General features: G+C 40.2%; 2 protein-coding genes across 15 annotated transcripts in view; one reads left to right on the top strand and one right to left on the bottom strand.

Annotated features, from left to right (window-relative positions):
* The window catches only part of LOC143876022 (uncharacterized), a 36915-nt gene that overhangs the window by 6691 nt on the left and 2230 nt on the right, over window positions 1–27994 (bottom strand). For 2 of the 13 annotated variants that reach the window (XR_013250273.1, XR_013250272.1), the window contains exons 1-2: window positions 15560–15746; window positions 15343–15396 (exon numbers count right to left, since the gene is read on the bottom strand). Coding sequence is in view for 1 of the 13 variants with exons in the window: in XM_077377626.1 (XP_077233741.1) it covers window positions 15343–15396 (54 nt within the window). In the remaining 12 variants the exon portion in view is untranslated. The other 11 variants (XR_013250270.1, XR_013250275.1, XR_013250274.1 and 8 more) reach the window with 11 other exon arrangements.
* On the top strand, window positions 401–27991 carry LOC143876021 (uncharacterized). 2 transcript variants are annotated; one of them, XM_077377625.1, is made up of 10 exons: window positions 401–1095; window positions 1592–1741; window positions 1927–2076; window positions 10572–10661; window positions 10803–10952; window positions 11789–12001; window positions 20122–20219; window positions 20728–20797; window positions 25507–25841; window positions 27206–27991. In XM_077377625.1, exons 1-10 carry the CDS (start codon window positions 564–566, stop codon window positions 27812–27814), a joined length of 2397 nt encoding a protein of 798 aa, XP_077233740.1. In that variant the 5' UTR covers window positions 401–563; the 3' UTR covers window positions 27815–27991. The 2 variants fall into 2 exon arrangements, with proteins under 2 accessions (XP_077233740.1, XP_077233739.1); XM_077377624.1 differs by having other exon boundaries at window positions 402–1095; window positions 10794–10952.

Genomic DNA, 27994 nt, shown 5'->3' on the forward strand with positions numbered 1-27994 from the left:
GTCAAAAACTTAGGGTTATTTTTTTTTCTATTTCTTTTTCTTTTTCCCCTTAGACCAACTTGAACCCAATTCGTTCCAACCCGACTAAACCCGGCGTGATTTGGAAAGTTGGGTTGGGTTGGGTTGGGTTAGGTTTGAGAGATTTAAAGGCAGGTTGGGTTAGGGTTGACCCTCCTTGACCAAAGGCTGGGGTTGGGTCGGGTTAGGGTTGAGGTTCTAGGTCCTCGGGTTGGGGTAGGGTTGGCCACAACCAGGTCGGACCTGCACCTCTAGCCTAGAAAAAAGAAGAAGAAGAAGAAGGCTCACAAAAGCCTCACTCTAGAGTACAGAAGAAGGCCCACAAAAGCCTCACTTTAGAGTACAAAAGAACAAGAACAAAATCCTCTCTTTAGTGTAGAAAAGAAGATGAAGGTGGCCCACAAAAGTGTACGGCAGAACAACAGAAGCCTCTCTTTATTCTAGGAAAGAATAAGAATTTGGTGCAGCTTAGAAATCCAAGATAAAATAACTAGTTTGGCCTCCTCTCTTCTCGGTCAGTGAATTTTGCAAGAAGGGAAGGAGATATGGAACCTAATGCAAGAATGGAAGGAGATATGGAACCTCAATGGGATCCGCAGCTTGAGACGATTTCTAAATCTATGTTCAAGGATGCCATGAAAGGGAAGTGGGAAGATGTGATAAAATGCTATGAGAAGAATCCAAAAGCACAAGGCGCCAAGATCACGAGATGGGACGACACGGTTTTACACTTAGCAGTCTCTAGTGGAAACACAAACATAGTCAAGAGGCTCGTGAACTTCGTGGCAAATCCGGAGACGTTGCGGATCGGTGACCATAGAGGGAACACCCCATTGCACTTCGCTGCAACATTGGGGATGGTGGAGATGTGCGATTGCTTATTGGCGAAAGATCAAATGCTCATCACAGCTCGAAATAAGGCGAAAGAGACACCACTCTTTTTGGCTGCTCTCCAAGGCAAGAAGGAAGCTTTTCTTGCACTCCACAAAAAATGTCATGATCCTCATGACAAGTCACTTTGCAGGAGGGATGACGGAGACACCATTCTTCATTGTACCATTTCAGGGGAATACTTCGGTATGTATCTATGTAAAACAACCAATTCCTCCAAAAGCTAAAGATGTTAGAGTTGGTGTTATTTAATCATTTATACTTCAAACACTCCCCACTCACTTGTGGCCCCTCTGTTTTTTGGGTTGAGCACGTACGTAGATTTTAATATGAGGAAGTTGTTGTGTTTTGAACCCAGGACCTGTCTTGAGGCAATAGGTCTGATAGCATGTGAAACAACCAACAACTCCAAAAGCTTAATGAGTTGTGTTATTTAATCATTTATACTTCCACAAAGTCTAACTATTAAAGTTGGGTCCCACATGGAACATTTGTTTGTAATTTGGACCCTTGATTTGGTGGACCATCATGAGGGGGTTCTCAAATTTCCACATGGCATATGAATCGCTAGAAACATGTGAAGTGTATGGCTGACCCAATCGCGAAAGTGTCATGAGGGGACTGGAGCAGTCTCATCATTGTATATTTAAGTTCTTATACTTCTCCTACTGTGTGCTATCAGATTTGGCCTTCCAGATAATTTATCTATATGAAGATCTTGTTAACTTCAATAACGAGAAAGGGGAGTTACCTCTTCATCTTCTAGCCAACAAGCCTCACGCTTTCAGGAGTGGAACCCGCATCCGACGCCTCGACCACATCATATACTCTTGTAAGACTTTCTAACTCTGCCAGAGTCAACTCAGTGGATTTCTAACCATAACTCACAAGAGATATGTCATGTCTTTGAGAAGAACATTACCTTAAAAAAAGCCAAACAAGAACTTACCTGTCACTGAGTTGAGTTTTTAAACTTAAATTTGTGAAACTTCTCATGACTAATGCGGTTTTTTATAGGTGTATTTGTTGATCCGCTGATGCGGGAGAACAAGTCTAATGGTTACAGCCCACAGGATTCTTCTACAGTAAGCAATCATTACATCCCAGAGAACTACCAAACATGCTTCATCGTCTGGAAGATATTGAAGGATATAGTCTGTGTTTTGGGTAAGACTTCGAGCAATTCCAACTCTAAAAAGAGGCAAAGTTGCATAGAAACCACTTTGAAGCCACTATACTGATCTCAGGACATACCAGTACCAAACAGTTTCTGGGATATTTCAAAGTTGTCATTGAAATGCTTTTTTACTCAATAGAAACCCATTTGTTTAAGTTGGAACCTCGAGACTAAGGGTGCCAGAGAAATCAGCCCATCACTTTTTTGTGAAGGGCTGAGAGTAAAAAACCTGTTTACAGTTGGACTAATCTCAGCCATTGTCCAAAAAGTGCATGGACTGATTTCAGGTCGGGAAACTCACTTGGTCAGATGGAGGTGAAACAACCTATTTTTTTTACCTGGTTACTTTTTTAAGTGGCGAAATGTTAAATTAACGAAGAAAAAAGACACAGGAGAGACCATGGCGATTGAAATCATAGTTACAATACAAAAGAAAACAATAAATAAGAACACACAACACAAAGACACCTCGAGGGGGGAGAAAATCAAAGGTTTCCATAGCTGCCCTGGAAACCCCCTCCCTCGTCAGCCTATCGGCCTCATATTTGCCGACCTCCTTACATGACAGAATGAAACAGAGGATCCCTCCACACTATCTACGATCTAGTCCATCCAATAAGCAAACCTCCAAGGATGCAGAGAACTCCCCCTCAACTACCTAATAACGTTGAGGGAGTCTCCCCCTCCACCACTACCTGATCAAGAATCCTCATACCTATCATCCTTAAACCTTAATGAACTACTCTTCTCAATAGAGTTTGTAATCCCTATTGGGCCTGAAAAAGCCTATTGAATAACATGTAAGGGTAGATTAGGTATTATATGTAGTGTAGAGGGTATTGTAGTCATTGTACACATGTTGCCCTATTTAGGCCTATATATACATCATTTACATGAGGATCTCCCTAGCGGAGACTCTCCATCCTCTCCCTTCCTCTTCTTCTTCCTCTCTTTAACCCTAACTCTATTTCTAACATGGTATCAGAGCAAAGATCCGAAGGGAAGAAAAGAAGGAGAAGAAGAGCCTCTCTCTCTCTCTCTCTCTCTCTCTCTCTCTCTCTCTCTCTCTCTCTCTCTCTCTCTCTCTCTCTCTCGGTTTTTGCGTTCTCTCAATCTCTCTAAAAAATCTCTCCCAAAATCAATAAAATATCTCTTCCATCTCTCAACTCACGCGCAAACCCTCGTGTTGGGTTTTCCATAAAACCCACTCCTTCCCTTTGCCGTAAATCCACAAAAAAAAAAAAAAAAACTCTTCCCTCTTTGCCGTAACCCATTTTGGGTTGTACTCCACCTCCGATTCCTCCATTATCCGACATCCAAAACTCCAAATCTCTTTTCTTTTCTAAATCCATACCCCTATTGGGTTCTTTCTATTTTCTTAATCTCTTTCTTTATATTCTAAATCCTTTCTTTCTTTCCCTTTTGAATCTCCATCTCCCCTCCATCCTAATCTTTATATTCTAAATCCTTTCTTCTCATTGTCTTCTATGCCTTTTGTGTTGTTCTTCAAGGTGCACGCCAAGTGTTTGGTGAAATGTCTGAGAGAGGTGTGGTGTCTTGAAGTCATTCTTTTTGTTAAAAGTTGAAGGCCTCCGACCTCAACTTGAGGGGGGGTGTTGAAGCCCTGCATGTAGTTCCATGGATGGAGTGTGTTGTATCTTTGTCTTGTTGTTGCCTTATGGTTGTCGTGTTGTTGTCTTGTAGTCATTTCTTTCTTCCCATTATGTATTTTATGTTGATGTCAAAGGTGCACTTTAAGTGTTTGATAAAATATCTAAGAGAGGTATTATGCCTTAAAAGTCTTCTTCTCTTTGCAAGTTGAAGGCGTTCGGCTTCAACTTGAGGGGGAGTGTTATCATGTAGCTGGTTGGTGTTGGTCTTCCTCGTTCGTTGTTTCTTCTTCAGTTCTTTAAGGTGTTCACCCTTCTATTCTATGGCTTGTTTCTTCCTCTCATTGTCAATCCTTCAGAGTGTGAGTTGCTTCTTCACATTGTCACTTCTTGTTTCTTCCTCTCATTGTCAGTCCTTCATAGAGTGAGTTGCTTCTTCGCATTGTCACTCCGTCGCATGTTTGTTGCTCCTTCTTCATGTTCTTGGCGTAGTTTTACACTTTCATCGTGGTTTGCGGTGCAATCCACTTCTCTTTGTCTTGCTATATGCCTAGCTGTTAGCTTGGCTTTCGACCTTAATTACGCCGAGCGATGTGATTTCCACTGTCGTTGGTCGTTTTTCTCTTCAGGCGACGATGTCTCTGTTGACCTTGTCTCTAGACGATGATATCCCCATCGTTGGTTGGTTCTCTTCAGGCGATAGTGTCCCCGTCGACCTTGTCTCCAGACGATGGTGTCCCCATCGTTGGTTGGTTCTCTTCAGGCGACGGTGTCCCCATTGACCTTGTCTCTTCAGACGATGGTGTCCCCCGTCGTTGGTTGGTTCTAATCATCTTTCCGGTGGTTGTTCTTCTTCTCTTGGCGATGTGTTACTCAGCTGATGTCTCTGCCAGTTAGTGCTACTTCGTCGTTGCTCGTGAGTGCCTTCGATGCTTATTTTGCTCGATGGATCGCTGTTATTTCACTGACAAGGTGTCACCTTTCGATCCTTCGTGGTTTGCAGATTTATTTGTCACGCTCTCATTCAGGGGGAGGGCCTGTTTTGATAGCCCTCATCGTCGTGTTGATTCAGGGGGAGCTGCTCCATTCAAGGCCTTCGATCTCACTGTTGTACTCTTGTGGCCATTGCTATCTTTTTGTTATGCTTTTTATTATGTACTCACCACACCAGCTTGAGGAGTGTTGTGCCAAGCTGGCTATGTGTATGGGTTTATTGCACTTTTTGTTGTATTATTATTTTTTGGTTGGTTGTAGTTTTCTTTGTAGCAAATTGGAGCTCCGTAGCATATACACTCCATCTTGAGGGGGAGTGTTGAATAACATGTAAGCGTAGATTAGGTATTAAATGTAGTGTAGAGGGTATTGTAGTCATTGTAAACATGTTGCCCTATTTAGGCCTATATATAAATCATTTACATGAGCAGCTCCCTAGTGGATACTCTCCATCCTCACCATTCCTCTTCTTCTTCCTCTCTCTAACTCTAACTCCATTTCTAACAAAGCCCATAGTGTTTCTCATGCTCGTCTCGCAGGAGACCTCCTAATCCAGTTGGACCAAGGCTCCCTATACTTGAACCGTCAAAGTTCAATTTGAGAAACCTGCAGCAGGGAAGCTCCCATGACTGCGAAACGATTGACCTATGATCAATACTATAACATACCTCTCTATACCTTGATGAAGAGGAATTGAGAGGACTTCACTACGCCTCTAAAAACCCTGGAATTTCTTTCCTTTCATAGCACCCAGATGGTAGATAGCATTATCACATTCCATAATATTTTACCTTTTCTTCGCCAAGGCACATGGGACCAGCTTTCCAATAAGTCTAATAGTTTTGCAGGGAAAACCCAAGAAATGCCAAAAATGCGACTCCACACAAACCTGACAGTTTTTTTTTTTTTTTTTTTGAAAATTGACAATTTCATTGATACTATGGAAATTACATTGGGGACCGGGGGTCCCTACTTGCATTACATAGAACACAAACCTGACAGTTGTGCAATTAATGAAAATGTAGTCGACTCACTCACCTGCCTCCACACATAAGGCGTAGTGGTCAATGATCCACATGTTTCTTTTGCGGAGGTGATCCACTTTGAGGATTTCATCTAGTACTGGCGACTACGCAAATGCACAAACTCTAAGGGGAGCTGGGATATTTCATATCTAGCCACTAGCGAAGCTAAAGAATTGGATGCAATCAGGTTGCAGAAAGATTTGATGTTGAAGGTACCTGAAGAGGATTGGATCCAAACCCTTTTGTCTTCACCTGATCTCTTGATGTAACATGATGCTAGCAGAGGCAAGAGCCTCGCTACACTCTCCAATTCTTTGCCAAAAAGATTCCTTCTGAAGCTAATCTTTCATACAACCCCATCCTCGTCGCTCTCAAAGCAATCCTTAACCCAAACCTCCTTATCTGCCACCACGATATACAAATCTACTAAGGCTTGGCCTGGTATTGCTTGTTGACCTGTGAAGGGAGTCTCGGTTGCCTAGTCTGACTATTCATTGCCTTTCGTTGGCCCGCTTATGTACTTTAAGCGAAATCTCGTATTTAGTCAACGTCACCCCGTTCTTTCATATGGGTCTCTCCACACCACTTATGACCCCAAAACTTGATTCTCTCACCAGAGTATACTCTGAACCTGACACCTTCAGAAAACTTGCTCTTCCGGATAAGAGTGTCCCTCCTCTCTAGCGAAACCTGTCATCTGATACCCAATTCCCAAGCAACATAGTTTCTTCTCAATGACTTTCACCCAAAGGTGGTCTCTCTTTCCCAAACCTCCAAAGCCACTTCCAAGGAGTCCCTTATTCACCTCTTTTAGTCTTCTAATCCCAAGAACTCCGCCTAAATTGGTTTGAACACGTCCTTCCAGCACACTAGATGCATCTTTTTCATATCATCTGCCTCATCCCATAGAAATCTCCTTTGGTTTTATCAATCCGGTTGATCATGCTCATAGGGCATTTGAACACCGATAAGTGATATACTAGAATATTTGATATGACTGCCTTAATTAGAGTTACCCACCCACCCCCAACCACCACCCCAAATGAAACCAGGTTTCTCTTCCAAATATCCAATCTTTTCTACACCCGCTCTACTACTTGATCCCACTAGTTCTTTGATGGCCTACCCCCTCCCAATAGGAGACCAAGATAAGAAAATGGAAAATTGTCTACTGAACATCCCAGTAGACTCGTCAGCCCTTCTACCTCTTCACTTGGAATGTGCATGTCAAGGATTCGAGACTTTTGAAAGTTTGATCTTTGACCGGGGTGCATGATAGCCTTAAGATTTAGCACCTTTTGGTGTCATCGGCAAACTGAGGATGAGAACCTCCACCCCTTGATTTCCCAACATGAATCCTTCAAATAGCCCTAAAAACTTCCCTTTATCAATCAATTGACTCAAACCACAATCACGACTAGGAAAGGGGAAAGAGGGTCACCCTGCCTCAAACCGCTAAAGACTTGACGAATCCCTTCGGAAACCATTAACCAACAAGAAAAAACACACCTATGGATCCATCCTCTCCATCTCGCACCAAATCACATTCAATGCATTAAAAACTCCAAGAAGTCCCATTTCACTCGATAGTATGTTTTCTCCATATCTAGTTTGCACACAATTCTTGTTCTCCCTCCTTAAGGTAGACATTCACCACCTCATTTGCAATCATCGCACAATCCAGAATCTGATCTCCCCTACAAAGACTGACTGATTTGAAGAAATTATACTAGGAAGCACCTTCTTTAGACATTCCGCCAACACCTTAGCCAAGAGCTTGTACAAGCACCCCACCAAGCTAATTGGCCTGAAGTTCCCAATCTTTACTACACCTTTCACTTTAGGTATTAGGGTAGTAAAAGTGGCCCCAATTCCGTCGTCCAACTTCAAACCGTCAATGAACTCCTTGAAAAAGTTGAGAATGTCAGCCTTTAAAATGTCCCAGCAGCTTGGAAAAAATGCTAAGAAAATCCATCCCGGAGCCCTATCCCTGCCCAAAGAAAAGAGAGCTAAACTTATTTCCTCCTCCTCCTCAAATGGTTTTTCAAGATTTCCCCTTTGTCTCTCATCCAAATAACTGAAGGGCACTCCATCTGGTCTAAGGCGCATCACCCCTCTAAGGAATACAAACTCTCATCAAAAGACACAATCTCCTCCACTATAGTGCATTTATCCTCCACTAACCTTCCATTCACCTGAAGAGCACTAATTCGGTTTCCTTGTCTCTTGTCTCTGGCACTTGAGATCCCATGAAAATAAGCCATGTTTTTGTCTCCTTCAGATAACCATCTCACTCTGGATCTGTCTCCATGAAATTTCCTTCTGAAATGCCATCCTATTATGCTCTTCCTTTACCCCCTGACTCCAGAAACTCCTCCAAGATCGCTAACCCCCCTTCATCTTCAGCTACTATTTCCTTAATTCTAAACATCAGTCTATCCTTTCTTTCTCCTTCTGAAATACCATCCTATTAGGATCAACCTCTAATGTGTGGTCCCTCTATAGATCGGAGGGTTAGGATCAACCTATGGAAATGATTTTTGAGGCAGAACCTATTTAGGTTGTGGCCCATCTAATGGACGGTTTGGATCATCATATGGTGTGGACCGTACGGTACTTCTTAAAAAATAAAGGACTATAAGGCCTTTCATGCATACATAAGTTACATGAAATTTATACAGAGTCCTTGACTCTTAGACTTTCTCAAGACTCTTAGATTTCTTTTAGACTAGAAGGTGTTAGACTTTCACAAGGCTGTTAGACTTTCACATGACTCTAAATAATATCATTCTAGTATCTTCAATTAAAGATAATACAAGAATAACAAATGACACGCTTTTAAACTCATGGCACATTATCTTTCAACAGTCCTAATTTCACTGTCCTTGAACTCCTAATTTTACTTTCCTTGAACTCCTAATTGATAGATGTATGTGATACTAAAACTTTCTGTCATCAATTCCTTTGTGAAGAAGTATGCCAATTGATTATCTGTCTTACAGTACTTGAATTGAATTTCACCTCTTCATAAGTCTATTTGATGAAGCGATACTTGATAGCAATACATTGCATAGTGTCATGATTATAATGATTCTTTATGATAGTAAATTTTGATCTATTATCACAAATATTTTAATTCACAAATTTTCATCAATTATCACAAGTTCTGAAGTAAACTTCTTAAGAATATTTTCAGAATATATTTATTAACAAATAAAAAATAATATTCTTCTCTTTAAAAGACTAAGGTAGGATCCCTCTTATTCTTTTAAAAAACCTTATTGACATCAATTTCAGTGTACCAAACATAGTGCTTTGCTTTAACCCATAAAATACCTCCTTCAACCAGCAGATTAGTGCTTGCTTTAACCCATAAAATACCTCCCTCAACCAGCAGATTTTATTTTTTCTCCTTTTGAAATAAATTCTTTTGCAACGTAAATTTTTCTCATCCAAAAAATCATTTAGAAAAGTTAATTTCACATTTAACTGGTAAAGAGGCCATTTCTTTTGTATTGCAAGGACAATTATTATCATGATAGTGTCGAACTGAATACGATCTAAGGTTTCATAAAATTTAATACTTGGTTGCTGTGAGTACCCTTTAGTAACAAGCCTTGCCTTATATATTTTTTTTAATAGATCCATCTAAATTTTGTTTTATTGTATAGATATATTTCACTCTATTAATATCATTTGTTGTGGGCTACCTAACAGTTCAGGGGAATTATTTCTCTATTATTTTAATTTATTTTTTCATTGTTTTCACCCAATTTTCGTTATGAGAGAAAACTTGCATGTCTCCTAAATATCTTTTAGACTGCTTACCGTTCTTAGCTTGACTTCTAAGAGATGAGGGTGACCTTGTCCTTGGATATTTGTGAAGAACCTTCTCCTCCTTGTATTGATCTTGGAGTCTCTTGATTCTTCTTTGTATTGATCTTGGAGTCTCTTGATTCTTCTTCCTTTAATAAAGTAGGTCACTCCTATACTTTCTTTTCATCCCAAATTTATGATGTATTTTTATCAAAAATTGTATCTCTAGTAATAATTAATTTCTTCATTTCAAGATCACAATGTCTATTGCCTTTTGGGCTACTACTATATCCAATGAAAATACATCTATCTCTTGTTTTATCTAGCTTGTCTATTTTCATATGGGATGAATATAGCAAACGCAAGCAAAAATTTTGAGATTTCTTACTAATGTTTTCCTCTACACCAAGCTTCAATGGGCGTTTTATCCCAAATAGACTTAGTTGGGAACATGCCAAGCAAATAAATTGTAGTGGTGTATACAGCTTCCACTCAAAATGATTGAAAAGATTTTTCTTCAGGATTAATCTTGACATCTCCACAACCATACTTTTTCTACACAAATAGACTACATATATAGACATAAATAACACCTAAGATTCCTAATTAACCACATTAATTACATTAGTTGTAGTTCTCATTAGACATTTAGATAACACAACCAACCACATAGAACTCCTCATAAGTCTCTAGGATAAACTAATCAAACATAGTGAACTCTAGAAAGCTCACAAAAACTTTTTATTTTATCAATACCTCGTAAATAACCTAGAAGACTACAATGACACTTCACTTTTCAAGACATTAATTTTGATTTACCAAAATTCAACAGTTCTGAGGCCTGATGTCCTTCTTATTTATCTCACTTTTACAAAGCTAGCAAGATGTTGAAGAGACAACATTCCATGGTTCCATAAATTTTAAAATATATACATAAAAGAGATGGAATAAATACTAAGGATGGTGAGAAGTGTCACATTAATTTTCTCTACACTTATGTTCTATACGTGTTTTTATAACTCTGAATTGTCCTTCTTCTAGTTAAAAACTTCGGCAAATGGAATCGGAAGTCTAATTGCTTGATTAGAGACACAGAGAATCCACAAGATGGTGTTCGTGCTGAAGTTGGAGGTGAGTGTTGCCTTGGTGCAATTTTAGCTTACTGTTAATCAAACATGTTTAATTTAATCAGACTTCCAAGGCGCATTTATCCTTATTTTCTTTTTCTTTTTTGTATTTTATTAATCTTATTCTCTCTTTAAGATGGTGCAGAAGGTGAAAGAAAGAAAGAAAATGTTAAGAAGGGGCAGCCAGTGAGTTATGGTTCATCGACTTCACCTCAATCTTACCCCTCCATTTATGTTACATGCTTCAGTTTCTTCAAGCTTATCATGAAGATTTTGCTAGTCATCCTCGGATTAGGTTAGTACCTAGTATTTGAAAGAGATCTATCAAAGTGTCTATTAAACACAGAGTGAACTCAATATTTTATATAATATAGCTTAGCTTAGCACCATCAGATGGGAAATACAGAGGTTGAGAGAGAGAGGGAATCCTCTTTGAAGGACCATTACTTCTTATATATTCAATAGCATTCCTGGCCCGTGCTATGCATGGGTGTAAAATAATGGCCTCACCCCATCAAAACATGGTGGGCCCCACCCGATGCAAGGATGTGGGTGGAAATGGAGGGACTCATACTATCAAAACATAGTGTAAAATGGTGAGGCCCACCCCAATGCCAGGACTTGGGTAGAGATGGTCGGCCTACTCATGATGGGTGTAAAATGGGGGTGGGCCCCACCATATGCATAGGTTTGGGTAGAGATGGTGGGTCCTACCATATCAAAACATGAGGCGTAAAATGGAGGGTCCTAGCTATGCTATGAGTGGGAGTAAAATTATGGGCCTCAGCTTATCAAAACATTGTTGTAAAATGATGGACCCGGCAGGTGCTACGAATGAGCTGTAAAAAATCTACAATAAAAAAGTCCAGTAAAAATTTCCCATTGAAAAATGCTTCCAATAAAACTTTCTATGGAAAGAAAACGAATGATTTAGTATGTATTATAGATAGATTAGCCATTATGTACAAGAGAAATGTTAAACAAAACTGAAATAATTGGTAAAGAAGCAGGCCAACATTTATATGAAGTCATTTGATAAGAAAACTGTTATTGCATCCCTTAATTTTTATTTTACTTTTAATGTTCTTTTAATGTTGCTACAATTCTAACAGTTGGCCTTATTTTGCATAGGTTTCTCAAGAATCCAAGAGATTGAAGAAAAGAAACAGAAGCATAAATGGGCATGTCAAATCATGGAAGAACTTGTGAATCGTGCTTCTTCTTGGGAGTATGATTACACAGGAAGCACTCCCCTTAAACATCCCGAAGATGAGTCCAGCCTTCGAGATTCAATTGTCAAAATGCCCGAACCTCCTTCCCCGGATAAACAACCGCTGCAAGGAGGTATATTATGGCTTCATTTTCTTAGACTATTTCAAAAAGATAAATGAGAATAAATCGAGATCCTAAATGTTGGCATTTCAACCACTATTTAGAAACTCTTCGAGTCAATTAAGAACTCATCTGAGTAGACTTGCTCACTGAGGCACTTGCCAATTTGTCCGAGTAAACTCAGATTTACCTAGGCTGAGTTTTTGTTCAAGTCACTATTTTGCCCTACTAAATCAATTAAAAACTCCTTACCATTCCAAAAAAAAATCAATAAAAAGCTCCTTTGACTCTTACAAAATTCAGTCCCTCAAAGTATCTATATATGATTTTTTATTTGTTGTGTGCACGTTAAAAGAGGAAGGGGCAGACTGAAAACAACTTCGGTAGAAACATTGAGGAAAGACTTGATGGCTAGGAACATAGCAGAGAACATGACCTTGGATAGGAGAGAATGGAAGAAAATGATCCATGTAGATGAACCCAACTAGTGCCAAGATTAGACTTTGTCAATTGGAGCCGGGTAGATTTTTTCACCTTCTTCATAAAAATTTTCTAAAGGATTCATTAGCCGACCCCAACTAGTTTGGGACAAAGGCTTAGTTGAGTTGAGCATATGTTGTGTTCACGTGAAATCCAATGTTTCTTGAAGAGTACAGTGGGGCAGCCCACTGTATAGGTGTTACAGGAAATTGTGTGATTTAAAATTATACCAATAAATCTAATGAGAATGCAGCAACAGACCTGTAGAAATAAAAGGAATAACAAAAATGGTAAAGAGTGACTTATAGATGAGTCGAGACATGAATCTGAATTCATTGTCCTTAAGACAAATATCGCCCCCCACATACGATGAATTGTGGTGCAATATAGGAACTCCGGCGTATGTCTCCAAGATACAACAACTCCGCTCCAGGGGTTGCGCACTCCCGCTTCCCGGATGCCTAGAGGACACGCTTTATGCAACATTGGTCAGAGAGAGAGAGAACTGAAGTCTTAATGGAAGGAAGCTTAAGAGAAGTCTTAATGAAACGACATGATTAGGAAACGTTTTAGAATGTTTTCCAACGGATATATAGATAAATTTGCAATTATGTCGTTGTTAAAACCAAAACAGAAATCGCAACATTATTTCCTACGTAAAATAAGAGATTTATGGTGGTAAAAATAAAACACCACTTACCTACATACTTTTTCCAGGGAAACCAAAAGATTAAGAACGGTAAAGTGAGGCGCACTTTACCGACACACTTTTCTGCCGAAAACATAAGATTGGCTGCGAAAAACTCATGAATAATGACAAAAAATAAATAAAAAAGAAAAAGAAAATTTTACACACACCACGACCCAACACGGCTTGACACACCACGTGATAAAGATTTTTCGACAAACCCAATGGTTTACTCTCTAAGAATCCCCAACCCTTAGAGATCCAACTCCAATATATGTAGTTATATACCGTCTCTTCTCCTCTCATTCTTCCAATGTGGGACAAGATATCTCACTTAAAGGCCAAGAAGATGGAGGGAAATTCAAATTTTGAGGTAAACTAAAAAAAGAGGTAAAGGACTAGAGGGCATCACTTTTAATTTTGAATTACACAATGGCATTTTCCTTGAGAGCAAGGAAAAGTCAACAATAGTACAATCCAAACAGTTCATTTGTTGGGAGACAACATAAATAGGATCTACCCCTGTAGATCATGTCCATAGGATGATCCTAACCCTCCGATCTACAGAGGTTTCTATAAAGCAGTCCCTCTACATGTCGGAGAGTTAGGATCATCCGATGGAAGTGATCTACATTGTACAGCTTATTTCCATTGTGGCCCAACAAATGAACGGTTTGGATCATCCTTTAAAGTGGACCCATTGTACTTTTCGAAAATAGACTTTATGCGTACACACTGTATAAAATCTACTCTATACACACACACACACACACACTAACCATGTTTCTTTCCATTGTTTTTTATTTCCATTCAGATCAATATCTACAGTTCTCAACTATCTATCTTATCTATTCTCTAAGAAATTATATGGTGCCCAAGCGTGAAATCCCGTGTAGGCAGTAAGTCGGTAACACCCTTGATATTTGATCGAAGAGCAGTATCTTAAAAAGTGGGCTGCCATTGAATCAAATATCAAGGGTGGTACCGCCTACATTGGACTTCGCGCTCAGGCACCATATAAAATCTCCTATTTATCTATCTATAAGCTTTACTATCCGTGTTTGCCTCTGCATCAAATCAAAGGGAAATGCTGGGTTTCCTGTTCTGTGGGTATCTTATTAAGATTATCTACCATTTTCAACTATCTATCTAATCCATTTAGGGTCCATTCAGTTGTTTTACTCCAGTGGGAAAGGAAAAAGGAAACGATGTGGCAAATGGAAAATAAATGGAAAGGAAATCCTATGATATGGGCATTTAGTTGTCATAAAACTGTAAAGAAAATGAACAGAGAATAATAAAATGAGTGCTTTGTAGGATAGAAAGTAAATGAAAAGTTTACTAACACCACTGTAAAGGGCACCAACAACAACTACTCATATTTTGCCTAGAACATTACAAAGGCACCAACAACAATTACTCACAAAAGAGTGAGAAAAAAGACTATGGCCTCTTTAGATAGCACCAAAACACAACATTCTTCAAGACAAAATGGATGTGGTTACTAAAAAGGAACTTATAATGTTGATTTGGTATGTCATTTGAAACGACCTAGAATATAGCAAAGTTCTTAGCTAAAAGGGACTTACAGTTGCATTTTACATGCTCTATACTAATGACACAGTACTAGGAAAGATAGCCACTAAACAGAATATCACATAATATCTCATACACAATCATCTCAACATAACAGAATATCACATATAATATTAAAACATAGGCATCTATTAAAACAGAAATACATCCCGAAATAATATCTCATAGAGTATCCCATTGTAAAGGGTATCCCAACATAATATCACAAAATACATTCTTCATAGAAACAATGTTTAAACTAGCACACTTCAAAAAAACGTAGCATGCTTCTGTATATCTACCATGAAATAGAAAGATGATGCACATAGACAAAAACAGAGAAAAGAGAAGCAAAACAAAGGCGAAAATACTGTGTTGTAATACAGATGCAAGTGATTTCAAGCATATTCCTGGACTACTACAGATACTACGTAGCAACCCATCTTGTTTGCAAGCACATTCCTGGAGCAATGAATAACACCCATAAATAGATCAAATTCAACACGCAAAAATAGATCGAATACGGTATTAGCAATGAACACTCACATATTTGCCAAAAACCAATCTAATATTCTAGAATCATTTCAACAGAGTATCCATGGCTTTTTACCTGATTTCTGAATTGCTGAACAAATCAAATACGGCACCCAGAACTTCAATCCACCTGCAAAGTAAAAACAGAAGAGCATCAGAGAGAGGGAGATGGAAAGGAGGAGAGAAATAGAGATGCAAGGACAGATCTACCATAAACCCATAAAATATTGGACAAAAAACCCCCAAAAATCTCTGATTAAAGACCAAAAAAATCATGAAATTAGAGTTCTGACCTGAGAACTCACATCACTTCACCACAACGAGATCAAGTACCAGGATATTTTTTGTCTTTGGCAGCAGAAGAACCACGCAAGCTCACTTTTTTAGCAGATTTTGTCTTATTCATTTAATTCATCTAAAGTGGCATTTCTCTCCTGAGAAAGTGAGCCATGAAATGGCTTTCCACGAAATTGCCTAGCAAATCCTATACACACACAAACACAAACACACACTCCGTTGTTTTAATAGTGCCGCTTATCTCTTCATTAATTTGTTTTAATAGAGCCGCTCACCTCTTCATTAATTTTAATCTTCCCTACTAAGCTATTAATGATGCTATAGTTCCCAAAACACTATCAACAACTAATATAGATATCAGTTCTCAATAAATATTTAGTGTGTGTGTGTGTGTGTGAGAGAGAGAGAGAGAGAGAGAGAGGGAGTTTATAATATTCTAGAAATTTTGGATACATTGTGGCAGGTGATCTTTATGATCCCAATCTCCATGTGGATAACATTGAGTGGATAATCTTCATACCCAATTAGCAGATCTTAATGGGACTTGTTAGGCCCAAAATTAGTAACAGATGAGGCAGTGACGAAGGAGCTGATCTGGCGGGTCCAAACTGCTGAACTGATTGAGAGTTATGTCCTGCACAGAAGTACATGAGGTCAGAAGACCAACCCGAGTCGTAACTCCGGACAGGCCCTTTGACACTCAAGTCAGTAATGGGCACAAAATTGGGAAAACCAAAGCTAGAGATGATGGCTTTTTTAGGGATTCCGTCCTCTACCTTTGAGCCTTATGAGGCCTTTTATAGTGGAGTTTTGGGTATTGGATTACCCTTTTGCCCTTGGGGACAGGTGTCAGCCTATTAGTGGATCAAACTTTACCCTTTCCTTCATGCCCTTGGACAGGTGCAAGATTGTGGTTGGGCAAGGTTTACAGTTTATCTTTCCTTTTTTAGGCTGTAATGACCCTATTACCCCTTGTTGGGTGATGAGCATGTGGGCTTGCCTTGGTGCCACGTGTTGATCCATGAGTGGGGGATCTTTTTACACCCCATCAGATGCCACCCACTTCCTTAGACCGATGAGGGGTGAGGAAGTAGTTGTGCACCATAGCTTCTACAGTTTGTCTTAGTATGCTTATCTTCTAGGTCGGCCATGGTAGGTCGGTTGGCTTAGGTCAGCCGATTCAGGTCGGCCGGCTAAGGTTCTGGCGAGGAGCGTATTCATGGCGGCCGAGGGATCTAGGTTCTGAACTTGGAGGGCCTCCCTGTTGAATCGGCTCACGAACGCTTTCAGAGACTCGCCGTCCTCTTATCTTAACGACATTAAGGATGCCGCTGTCTTTCGTGGCCTTCGACTACTAATGGAGTATCGGACCAAATCATCCCCAAACTCCTCAAAATTGTCAATGGAGTTTGGTTTAAGGCGTGAGTACCAATCTCTTGCAGCTCCCGTTAGTGTGGTTGGGAAGGCGCTGCAAAGGAATCCATCGGAGGCACCATGCAGGAGCATCAAGGTTCAGAACATCTCCAAATGATCCACGGGATCAATTGTTCCATCATATTGAGGGACTGACGGCATCTTGCACCCTTTGGGCGCTGGCGCACGTAATATTTTCTGTAAAGGGAGGTCTACTTGAGAATGGTCTTGAAATGGGCCGATTATGATCCTTTGGCAGCTCCTCGATTCGATGATCTATTTATTCGATTCTTCATAGCATTGGGTCGGCTCTCCTCTCTACTTGGCTAGCTGGTATGTTCCTTCTCTCCACAGTGGGACTTGCCGCTGAGTCTGAATGACTTTCTGAGCTCTTTCGACGGTGTCGAGATCTCGCCTATTCTGCACGATCCTCTCTGGCTCGGTGATGCACTGAGCGAGAACGGGATCGATGACAGGGATGAGGCTCTGTTTGTGCATGTCTTGTTCTGGAGTGATGGGTCCGCCTCGAAAAGGAGTGGCGGGTCTGATCATGGCAGAGAGGTACAGGCTCTTCTCTAGGGGGGGTTCAACCTTCCTTGTGCAGGTCGGGAAACTTCTGGGAGATGTTGCTGAGGCGCTTGTTGGATCAGGTGCGTGTACTGATCAACAAGGGTTGTCATTTTTTGGAAAAGGGTTTGGATTTGCTCAGGCGTAGGAGTTGAGATGGGGATCGGATGTTCAGAGCGAGTTGGGTTGTGCTCTGCTGTCATTGGGGGAACAACCCAAGGAAGCAGGATTCTTCCCTGGGAGCCTTCGATTCCCGCTTTTGATTCCCGTTTCGATTCCCGCTTTCAATTCCCACTCTGGTAACCTTGAGCAGGATTCTTCCCTGGGAGGCTTCGATTCCCGCTTTCGATTCCCGCTCTGGCAACCTTGGAACAAACTTTTGCCCTTGGGGACAGGTGTCAGCCTATTAGTGGATCAAACTTTACCCTTTCCTTCATGCCCTTGGACAGGTGCAAGATTGTGGTTGGGCAAGGTTTACACTTGATCTTTCCTTTTTTAGGCTGTAATGACCCTATTACCCCTTGTTGGGTGATGAGCATGTGGGTTTGCCTTGGTGCCATGTGTTGATCCGTGAGTGGGGGATCTTTTTACACCCCATCAAGACTCGTCATAACTAATTAAGACTCTATGGATACATGTTATAGCCCATTTTTTATGGGATTGTATACATTAGATAGTTGTAACTAACCTCTTGATACTTATCAAGAATACTAATATAAATATGGGATCTCTGCAACGTAATTAGCATGCACATCATTTCCAAATCTATATGTTTCCTTCTCATTCTCAAAGATATCTCATTTTCATGGTATCATAGCAGGGCACGAACCTGTTCCTGTAATTCTGCTTCGTCTCCTACTCGTAGCATTGTCCTTCATGTCTCATGGTATCTCCTTTGCTCTTCTTCTCCTACCCGCGGCATTGCCCTTCGTCTCTCTCTCTCTCTCTCTCTCTCTCTCTCTCTCTCTCTCTCTCTCTCTTAAGCTTTCAATCACTTCTCACTATTCCAAGACACATCTCCTCTTCTCCCTTTAAAAATATAAATATCACTCTTGCCTAAACATATCTCCCAATATCACTCTTTTCCCAAGACGCATCTCCTCTTCTCCTCATCTCCACTTCACACATCCCCCCCGTTTATCAACCCTTTTTCCCACAACTCATTCAAAAACCTTTTTCCTCCTTCTTATCTAAAGTATCCTCTCCTTTCATTTAAATTCCCTCTTATTGTCACATCTCAATAGCATCGCCCCCAACTCCACCAATGATTCCGATTCATCTACTCGCACCCCTTCTCTTAAGGCTCATTCACAATGATGACGATCTCCAATATTCATCATCTTGTCTCGATTCGACTCAATTGCAACAATGATCTCCTACGGAGGAGCCAACTACTTCCCATCCTCCATAGTCAGGATCTTCTGCGATTCATGGATGGATCTACCCCTCCACCACCTCGTTTCCTTCATCCTAATAACGGCAAAGATCCCATTCCTAACCCTGATTTCTACCTTTGCGATCGTGTGGATTCCACTCTTCTTGGCTGGATCAATTCTACGTTGGCCGAATCAGTTCTCTCACAAGTTGTTAATCAGCAGACTGCTCGCGCTGTCTGGCTTTCCCTTGAATATTCATTCTCTGCTTGCTCCTCTACTTGCATGGTTCAACTCAAGGTTGCCAGGGTGGGAATCGAAAGCGGGATTCAATTCGGGATTCAAAAGCGGGAATCGAAGGCTCCGGGGATGGTTGGGAGCGGGAATCGTGGGTTTGCCGGAGAATCGCCGGGGATTCGCCGGAGAATCGCCGGGGATTCGCCGGAGAATCGCCGGGAGTCGCTGGGGAGTTGGGAATCGCCGAGGAATCGCCTGAGAATCACGATTCTAAAAATTGGGAATCGGGGTTCCCATAAAGTGGGAATCGGGGTTCCCATAAATTGGGAATCGGGGTTCTGACGAATCCGAACCCCGATTCCCAATTTTCGGGGATTCGAACCGATTCCCGAATCGGATCCGTGTACTGGGGAATCGCGATTCCCTAGTCCAGGGAACGAATCCTGCTTTTTTGAAGCAGAATGCCTCCCAAAGAAGGTATTATTTTCCTTGAATGTGTAAGCAGCGTGATACACAATCCCTTTCATCACATTTGATGTTTGGATTTTGGTGTGTAGCAAGCAATGTGCCTCAACTTTTCTCACGAACCTTTTTTGCTTAAAAGATTTTGTCATTTGTTGGAGTGTCATCGCTTACTCATGAAACCTACACCATCCTTATATGATTGCAATTTTGAGAATTTGTTGGAGTGTCATGGCTTATTATGACCTTATATGATTACAAGTTTGAGAATCTATTGGTTGGTTTTACCTTCTTTAACAATATTGATTTGGATGATAATCTTTGTTGGCCTAGATCAAATTCCAACAGTCTTTCATTCCCATTCCTTAATTCTATAAAATGCAATTCATGTGTGTAACCTTCATTGCATATCATATGTTTTACTTTATTTTTATGTGACTGTTTTTATATCATTCGCTGATAATTGAAGTATGACATTATAATTAACAAATACTTTCTCTTTTCAGGAGAGAATCTCACGGTGTTACATAGTGAGTTAAAACCCAAAAGAAGGCTTGCAAAGGGATTGAAAAAGAAATCTCTTTGGTCCAAAAATTCGGGAGAGGTATATGATTACACGGATACTTGTTCGTCACTTACTGCAAATATGCATTAGCATCACAACTTTCAAGGAAGCTTTTGAAGTATTGCATCTCCAATTTCATTTTTTGTATTTTTCTTGCAACCCTATCTGACCTGCTCTGCTGCCCTTATTTTTGAAATAGGTTTGTTTTATTATATTGTTTCTCAACTCAACTCAACTAAGCCTTTGTCCCAAACTAGTTGGGGTCGGCTAATGAATCCTTTAGAATTTTCTATAGGATTCATTTCATAGAAAAATGGCAAAGTATACAGCCAGTTGCCAACCTAATGCCTACCCTCCTCCTTTATCCTGGTTTGGGACAGGCTGTGTAAAACACAGGCGGAGTTTTTATTTTATTGTTTCTACGAAATTTATTTTGTACTGTTGTTCCTTCCATGCACGGGACGAATGTTTGTATATGGCATTTAATGTTCCACGCATTTGCTCGAAATAAACTTTCCAAATTAAAGTGACATGGAATCTATGGCAGGTCATGGAGAAACTTGTTGACATTGTTACCTTTCTACATCCGGAGATCAATGGGGCCTTTTCCAATAATGGTATGTTATAGAATTTCATCGCAATTGGAATTGACAACACTGTAAATCCTATATATACTTGTTACAACTTATATTATATTATGTGTATGTAGATCTTAATGCACATAGCCTCATGTATATCCAAGGAAATATCATGGATGGATTTATATACTGGTGTTTGGTTTTTCCTAGTAAGAAATTAACACATACACAAATAGATAAATTTGGTTTTCTCAATTTATTTATTCTTTTGTGTTTTTGGTTTTCTCTTCCCCTTTCTTCTTCGTCTTCTCCTATTGCTCTCTATCACAACCATTCCACACCCACTATGTCACTATGACTGCCATTGCTCCATCGCAACCATAATTAGTTTGCCATTATGACTGTAGCCATCATTATCAATACTGCTGTTCCCATTCTCTCACCATCGCTCTTACCATCCCTACATCCAGTTCAGTAACTTTCTTCCCAGAAAGATGGGGTTTTATGGAAAAACAAATTCTTGTATCAGGTGGTTTTGCAATAGCCAAATCCTCTTATAAACTGCATAGGAATGTTTTCCTTGTACCAGCAATCTAAAAACTACTGGTGTTCTAGTTGGTCCACTACCAATCATGATGGCTCTTGCGAACAAAATCATTGATCAGCAGAGGAGGCTTTCTCGTGGCAGATTTTGGTTTTCAATTTTTGGTGTTTTATTACTAATTTTTTTTGTAGGAAATAAATGTTTAACTAAGTTAATAGCCTTTGGGTATTACTTATATTAGTATATATATAGTAGATGAGAAAATAAGAGAATTTTTTGTAGAATTACACATCACTCTTTTTGACTTTTTTTAACAAAAGCACCCATTCAACACACATATTTTCAATCCTACCCCCTCCTTTATGCTTTTTAACAAAGGCACCCATTAAAGCCAAATAATTTCAATCCTACCCCCCTCCTTTATGCTTTTTTAATAAAAAATCTATAGGGTGATCTTAACCATCCGATTTAAGAGGAACAACATATTATGGAAACCTCTATAGATTGGAGGGCTAGGATCAGCCTATGGAAATGATTTTTGGGGCACAACCTATTTATGTTGTGTTCCATCACATGGACGGTTTGGATCAACCCGTGATGTGGTCCGTATAGTTCTTTGTCAGCCCGTGCATCGCACGGGGTTTTTTTACTAGTATATATATATATATATATATATATATATATATATATATATATATATATATATATATATATATATATAGAGAGAGAGAGAGAGAGAGAGAGGAAAGTGTTGGTGAGCTTAAGCGCCCAATCACATGGGGGCCTACTTTGTTAGGATGATCCAAAGCATTCATTTGAAAGGCCCTTACATAGATGGGGTGTGTACTAAAAATCAGCTCTATAGGATCATCATCCTAACCCATCCATTTGTGGAGGTCAAAATGGACAGACATTGTTTGTCAACAAATCTGCCCATTTTTGTCCTCCACAAATGGAGGGGTTAGGATGATCCTATGGAGCTGATTTTTGGTACACACCCTATCTATGATAAGGCCTTGCAAATGAATGGTTTGGATCACCATAGAAAACGTGGGACCCATGGGATTGGGGCGCTTAAGCGCACCATAAGTTTATGTGTGTATATATATATATATATATATATATATATATATATATATATATATATATATATATATATATATATTTTTTTTATTTTTTTTATTTTATTTTTTTTATTTTTTTATTTTCTTTTTCTTTTTCTTTTTTTCTTTTTTTTTTTTTTTTTTTTTTTGGTGCTTGTGGAGTGGGGCGTGGGCATTTATGTCTTTTCTTCAGCCATCAAGGGCTTGATATAAATACATAGGAATCACCCATCACAGTGTAATAATTCTATTCTCTCCAACGTTTTCTCCTTCCTCTCTTTTCATTTTCTCTTCCTATTCTCTTTTCTGTTGTATTCATCTTCCTTGAATTACAGCTTAGTGTCAAAGCAAGATTTACAATTGTTTGTGTATGCAAATCAACCACTGTGACTGATCGCACCATTGGTGACATCATCAAGCCGTAAGACTGACACCATCTGTCGTACGGTCATGGTTTCAGTCTGAAAAACTTCATGGTTAAAGAGGGCATATATTTCTCATGAATTTGGTGTTTTTTGGAGACTTGTTTGAGACCTCCATAGTGTGTTTATGATTTTTCTAGAAAAAATACATAAAAGTGTACTTTTGGGGTTGATGAGAGAGAACCCTCTGCCCTTGATCTGCTAAGAGGGGAAACCTATCCCTTTTGGAACATTTTTTGATGAGGACCACATTAGTGATGACCTCGCTTCGATCCAAGTCCGATTGAGTAAGTTCTAGTTTTTTTTTTTGAAAATGATAGCCATAATACCATTAGAAAAAAAAAAGTTCTATTGATTTTTGTGGTATCCTATTTGGGCGTCACGCCCTGTTTTGGGGATTTTTTTGTTGAAATCTACGTTTTAGCCAGCTTTCAACTCTCACTCTAAGATTGGTTTCAGGCAATCTCCTAACTCCTGTGGCTTCGGCTGTTGGATCCGAAGTGAGCTCCATTGTTGCTGTTGCGGGGACTCTGTGCAATGTGTTTGAACCAAGGTTGCCAGAGCGGGAATCAAAAGTGGGAATAGAAACGGGAATCGAAAGCGGGAATTGAAGGCTCCCGGGATGGTCGGAAGCGGGAATCGTGAAGTCACCGGAGAGTCACCGAGGAGTCGTCGGGGAAATGTCGGGGAATCGCTAGGGAGTTGGGCATCGCCAGGGAAACTCCGTGGAATTGCCGAGATCGCATTTCACATAATATTAAACCGCGGTTCCCAAAAGTAGGAATCGGGTTTCTGGGGATCATAAAGCTCGATTCCCAAAAGTGGGAATCGGGTTTCCGGCTGTTAAAGTGTAAAAGATAAATAACGCCTTTCTCCAACAGCTTAAGCTTTTGGAGAAGTTGGTAAGTTTACATGGTATCAAAGCCAAAGGTCTCGAGTTCAAACCTCCCGGATAGCAAAAAAAATTCACATGCGATTGTCGGCCCAAAGTGGGACCACATGTGCCACGTGTTTGCCAAGTGGGCCACACGTGCAGGGGAGTGTTAAAGTATAAAAGATAAATAACGCCTTTCTCCAACAGCTTAAGCTTTTGGAGAAGTTGGTAAGTTTACACCGGCGAATCCAAACCGGAATTCCCAGTTTTTTGGGATTCGAGAAAATTCCCGTTTCGGATTCGAGAACCCGGGACTCGAGGTTCCCCACTCCCATGGAAGAATCTTGCTTCCTTGGTTCAACTTCACCAAGAGATCCTAAATATTCGCAAAGGTGCACTATCCATGCCTGATTACCTTCAAAAGGTGAAGTTTATAGCCGATGCTCTTTCGACTATTCAACGTCCTCTCGCAGACGCTGATCTGGTCAGCTATACCCTCACATGTCTTGGCCCTGAGTGCCCTGAATATGCCAACTTCACCACTGCTCTTTTTGTTCATCAGCCACTTCCATCATTTGAAGAACTCCACTCTCTATTCTTTGGTCATGAATCTTTCTAGAACGGACACAATGTCTCCAATCTGACCATTTCACCGCATTTCTCACTCAGATGAACAGCGACTCGACCTCCAGAGGTCGGAATGCATCTAATCGTCGCCGTAGAGGTGCCCCTTCCAATCATGGCAATAATCGCCCCCCGGAATACTATCTCCTCTAATTGTCAGCAAGGTATCCTTGGTCGAGAACCACCGCCACCTGAGTTGTAGCCAATACCTTGCCAAATCTGCAAACGTTGAGGTCATGAGGCTGGACACTACTACCAGCGATTCAATCAAGCATTTCAGTCAAATGATCTTCCAAGATCCTTCTCCGCCCTCAACATCAGAAGCCTTGATCAGCAGTGGTATCCCGACACAAGAGCAATGAATTACATGACTACGGATGTCAACTCCATTCAAAAAGGCATTGAATATACGGGTAAATCCTCTATTCAAGTTGGTAATGGACACACCTGCCTATCACTCATGTTGGATCCGTCACTACTCCTGTTTCTGGCCTCACTCACAATAATTTTCTATGTGTTCCTGTGATTAAGAAGAATCTTATTTCAGTTGCCCAATTTACTCGTGACATTGATCGTGTGTTCTTCTTTGATTCTCATGGCTGCATCATTCAGGACCGTTGATCAAGGAGAGTACTTCACAAAGGAACAACTAAGGGAGGGCTGTATCTGTTGCTTCATTCACCAATTTCATCCCCGGGCTCTTCGCAAGTTTTTATGGCTACTACAGTTCCCAGCACTACCTAGCACCAACGGTTAGGTCATCCCTCTAATTAGGTGCTCCGCCAATTAGTTTCTCATAAAAGGATTACTGTTAGCTCCGCTCCCTTCAGATATTTCAATTTGTTCTACATGTCTTGCCGGAAGACATTGCAAACTTCCGTTTCAATTATCTGATCTACACACTACTAATGCATTAGATATATTACATTCTGATTTGTGGGTACCAGCTCCCGAGCAATTATGGCCATCGATTTTATTTATTGTTTATGGATGATTGTACTCGTTTCTCATGGATATTTCCACTCCGCTCAAAGTTACCCCGTGGAGATTGTGATCATGAGCTGATAGTAGCGTTGCGTACCCGTGGAGATTGTGATCATGAAGATCATCTAACCATTGAGCTTATAGTAGCGTTGCATATGTTTTTGGTACTATACGGACTGTATTTCCACTTGTGACAGGTATGAATGAGACGCCGATCCTAGAGACACCGATCCTGGTGGCAGCAAAGATGGGGGTGGTAGAGATAATAGAAAAAATTCTCGACACATTCCCAGTTGCAATGCAAGACATGAATCAGGATGGAAAGAATATAGTTCTCTTGGCCGTGGAGAACAGACAACCCCATGTGTATAGGCTCATGCTAAAGAAGACTGTGTTTAAGGAGAGTGTGTTTAAGAAAGTTGATGTTGAGGGAAATAGTGCCCTACATTTAGCAGCAACATTAGGCGAAAATCGACCATGGCTCATTGCTGGTGCCGCTCTTCAAATGCAATGGGAGATCAAATGGTACAAGGTGTGACTAGTCTCTCTCCTTAATTTTTCCAATGTCTACTTCAATGTTTAGCATTTATCTTTATTAAATTGATCTAAAATAAAATTTAAATCTTAGATTAATTAGGCCGTGTTTGGCTGCCATGAAAAAAATTTCCATGAAATTTTAGCTTATCAAGTGATGAGGGAGGGCCAGGGAGAGTGGGAGAAGGAGAGACTAGAGATGAAACGGGGAGAAAGTGAGAAAAGGCTGAAAAAAAAAGGGAAAGAAAAACTCTAATCAAAATTCAATTTTTCCTCCTTTTTAGCCACCTCTTCTCAGTTTTTTTATCTTGAGTCTCTTCTCTCCTCCCTCCCCCCAACCCAACCCTAGCCATCTCTCACCACTAGATAAAGTAATATTCCATGAAAAAAATTTATGGTTGCCAAATGTGGCCTTAGACCTTTTCATATGAATAAACATAAATATTATAAAATTTAAAAAAAATAGGGTTATCTCATTTAGCAGATAAAATGAGGCCTCTTAGGATTCACACATTTTCCTCTTCATCCTTTTTCCAAAAGGTGCTTCACAAAAATTAGAGATAATGAACCTCTTAAAATTATTGTTCCCTTAGAGTATAATTTATGAGCTAGGATTTCTAAAGATGTTGGTTAAGTGTGGGACCTTTTAGGGATCTTTTGCTTTGGTTGTAGGATCCAATGACTACTCTCCTTAATTCATGTCAGCTCTCTGATGCAATGCTTTGGTTGTTGGTTAAGTATCATGTTTACAATCCAACATACTCATGGATTCTCTTAATTGGGCTTCAAAGTTTGGTAATATCAAGTTATACAAATAATACACAAGATAATGTGAACCCCACATGTAAGAATTATCTGTATCCTGCAAATATAACAATTCGTATCAGCTGACAGTGATCACTTCATTAGGTTTTCTATACATTAACCTCTTCAGTTTATGAAAGGGTTTAGATAAGCATAATTTGCTATTGTTTGTTTACTTCATTTCAAATATTTGCCATGAAATGTTTTTTCATGGAATATTAGTTCATAATGTGGTGAGAAAGGCGTAAGGAGAGACTTGCGGGCATGACCGAGGACAAGGTGAGGAAAGGATAAAAACAGGGGGAAACCTCCACAAAAACAGGGGGAAAAACTAATATTGGTGAGAAAGGGGTAAGACAGACTTAGCGGGCATGACCGAGGAGAGGGTAAGAAAAATCGATCCTATTTTGTGGAGTTTTTTCCCCTGTTTTTCATCCTTTCCTCACCCTCTCCTCACTCATGCCACCCTCGCTCACTGTTGAGTAAACTAATATTACATCGAAAAAAACTCATGGTTGCCAAACATAGCCTTAAACTCACACTTGTATCTCATCTCAGTTTGTCGAGGCCTCCATGGACCGCCATTTCTTCATTCGATACAACCATGAAGGCCAAACACCGAGGGATATCTTCACAAAGACACACCAAGACCTGGTTAAAGATGGGGGTACATGGTTAACCAACACCTCCCAATCATGCTCAGTTGTGGCGGCACTCATCGCCACGGTCGCCTTTGCCTCGGCCACCACCGTTCCCGGAGGAGTAACCAACACCGGCCTCCCAATATTCGAAGGCAAACCGGCGTTTGATATCTTTGCCATTTCTTCACTTGTTGCACTATGCTTCTCTGTTACTTCCTTAATCATGTTCCTGTCCATCCTCACTTCTCGCTACCAGGAATCTGATTTTGGGAGGGATTTGCCACAGAAGTTAATAATGGGCCTCACATCTCTCTTCTTCTCAATTGCTGCTATGTTGGTTTCCTTTTGTGCTGGTCATTTCTTTGTCATCAAAGACAAGCTAAAGTATGCTACTTATCCAGTCTACGCGGTCATGGGTGTGCCTGTTACATTTTTTGCTATGGCTCAGTTTCCACTTTATTTTGATCTTCTAAAGTCTACCATTAGAAAGGTACCTGAACGTACCTACCAGGCACTTTCTGTTTAGTTGTGTTCTTCTTTCTTTTATATATATTTTGGTTTGTGATTTTTTCTTCATTGGAGGTTGTTTGCGACAGTTATGCTCCTGGGTTTGGTTTTTGTTTTTGGTCTTTCTTGTGTTGAAGACATGGAGATGTACCACTACAACTTTATTAGTTATGTAACTCTCTTTCTTTCTGCCTTACTT

Source organism: Tasmannia lanceolata, unplaced genomic scaffold (assembly GCF_043159265.1).
Source record: "Tasmannia lanceolata isolate RefF3 unplaced genomic scaffold, GAP_Taslan_0.1 ptg000004l, whole genome shotgun sequence".
In the NCBI taxonomy this organism is placed as follows: Eukaryota; Viridiplantae; Streptophyta; class Magnoliopsida; order Canellales; family Winteraceae; genus Tasmannia; species Tasmannia lanceolata.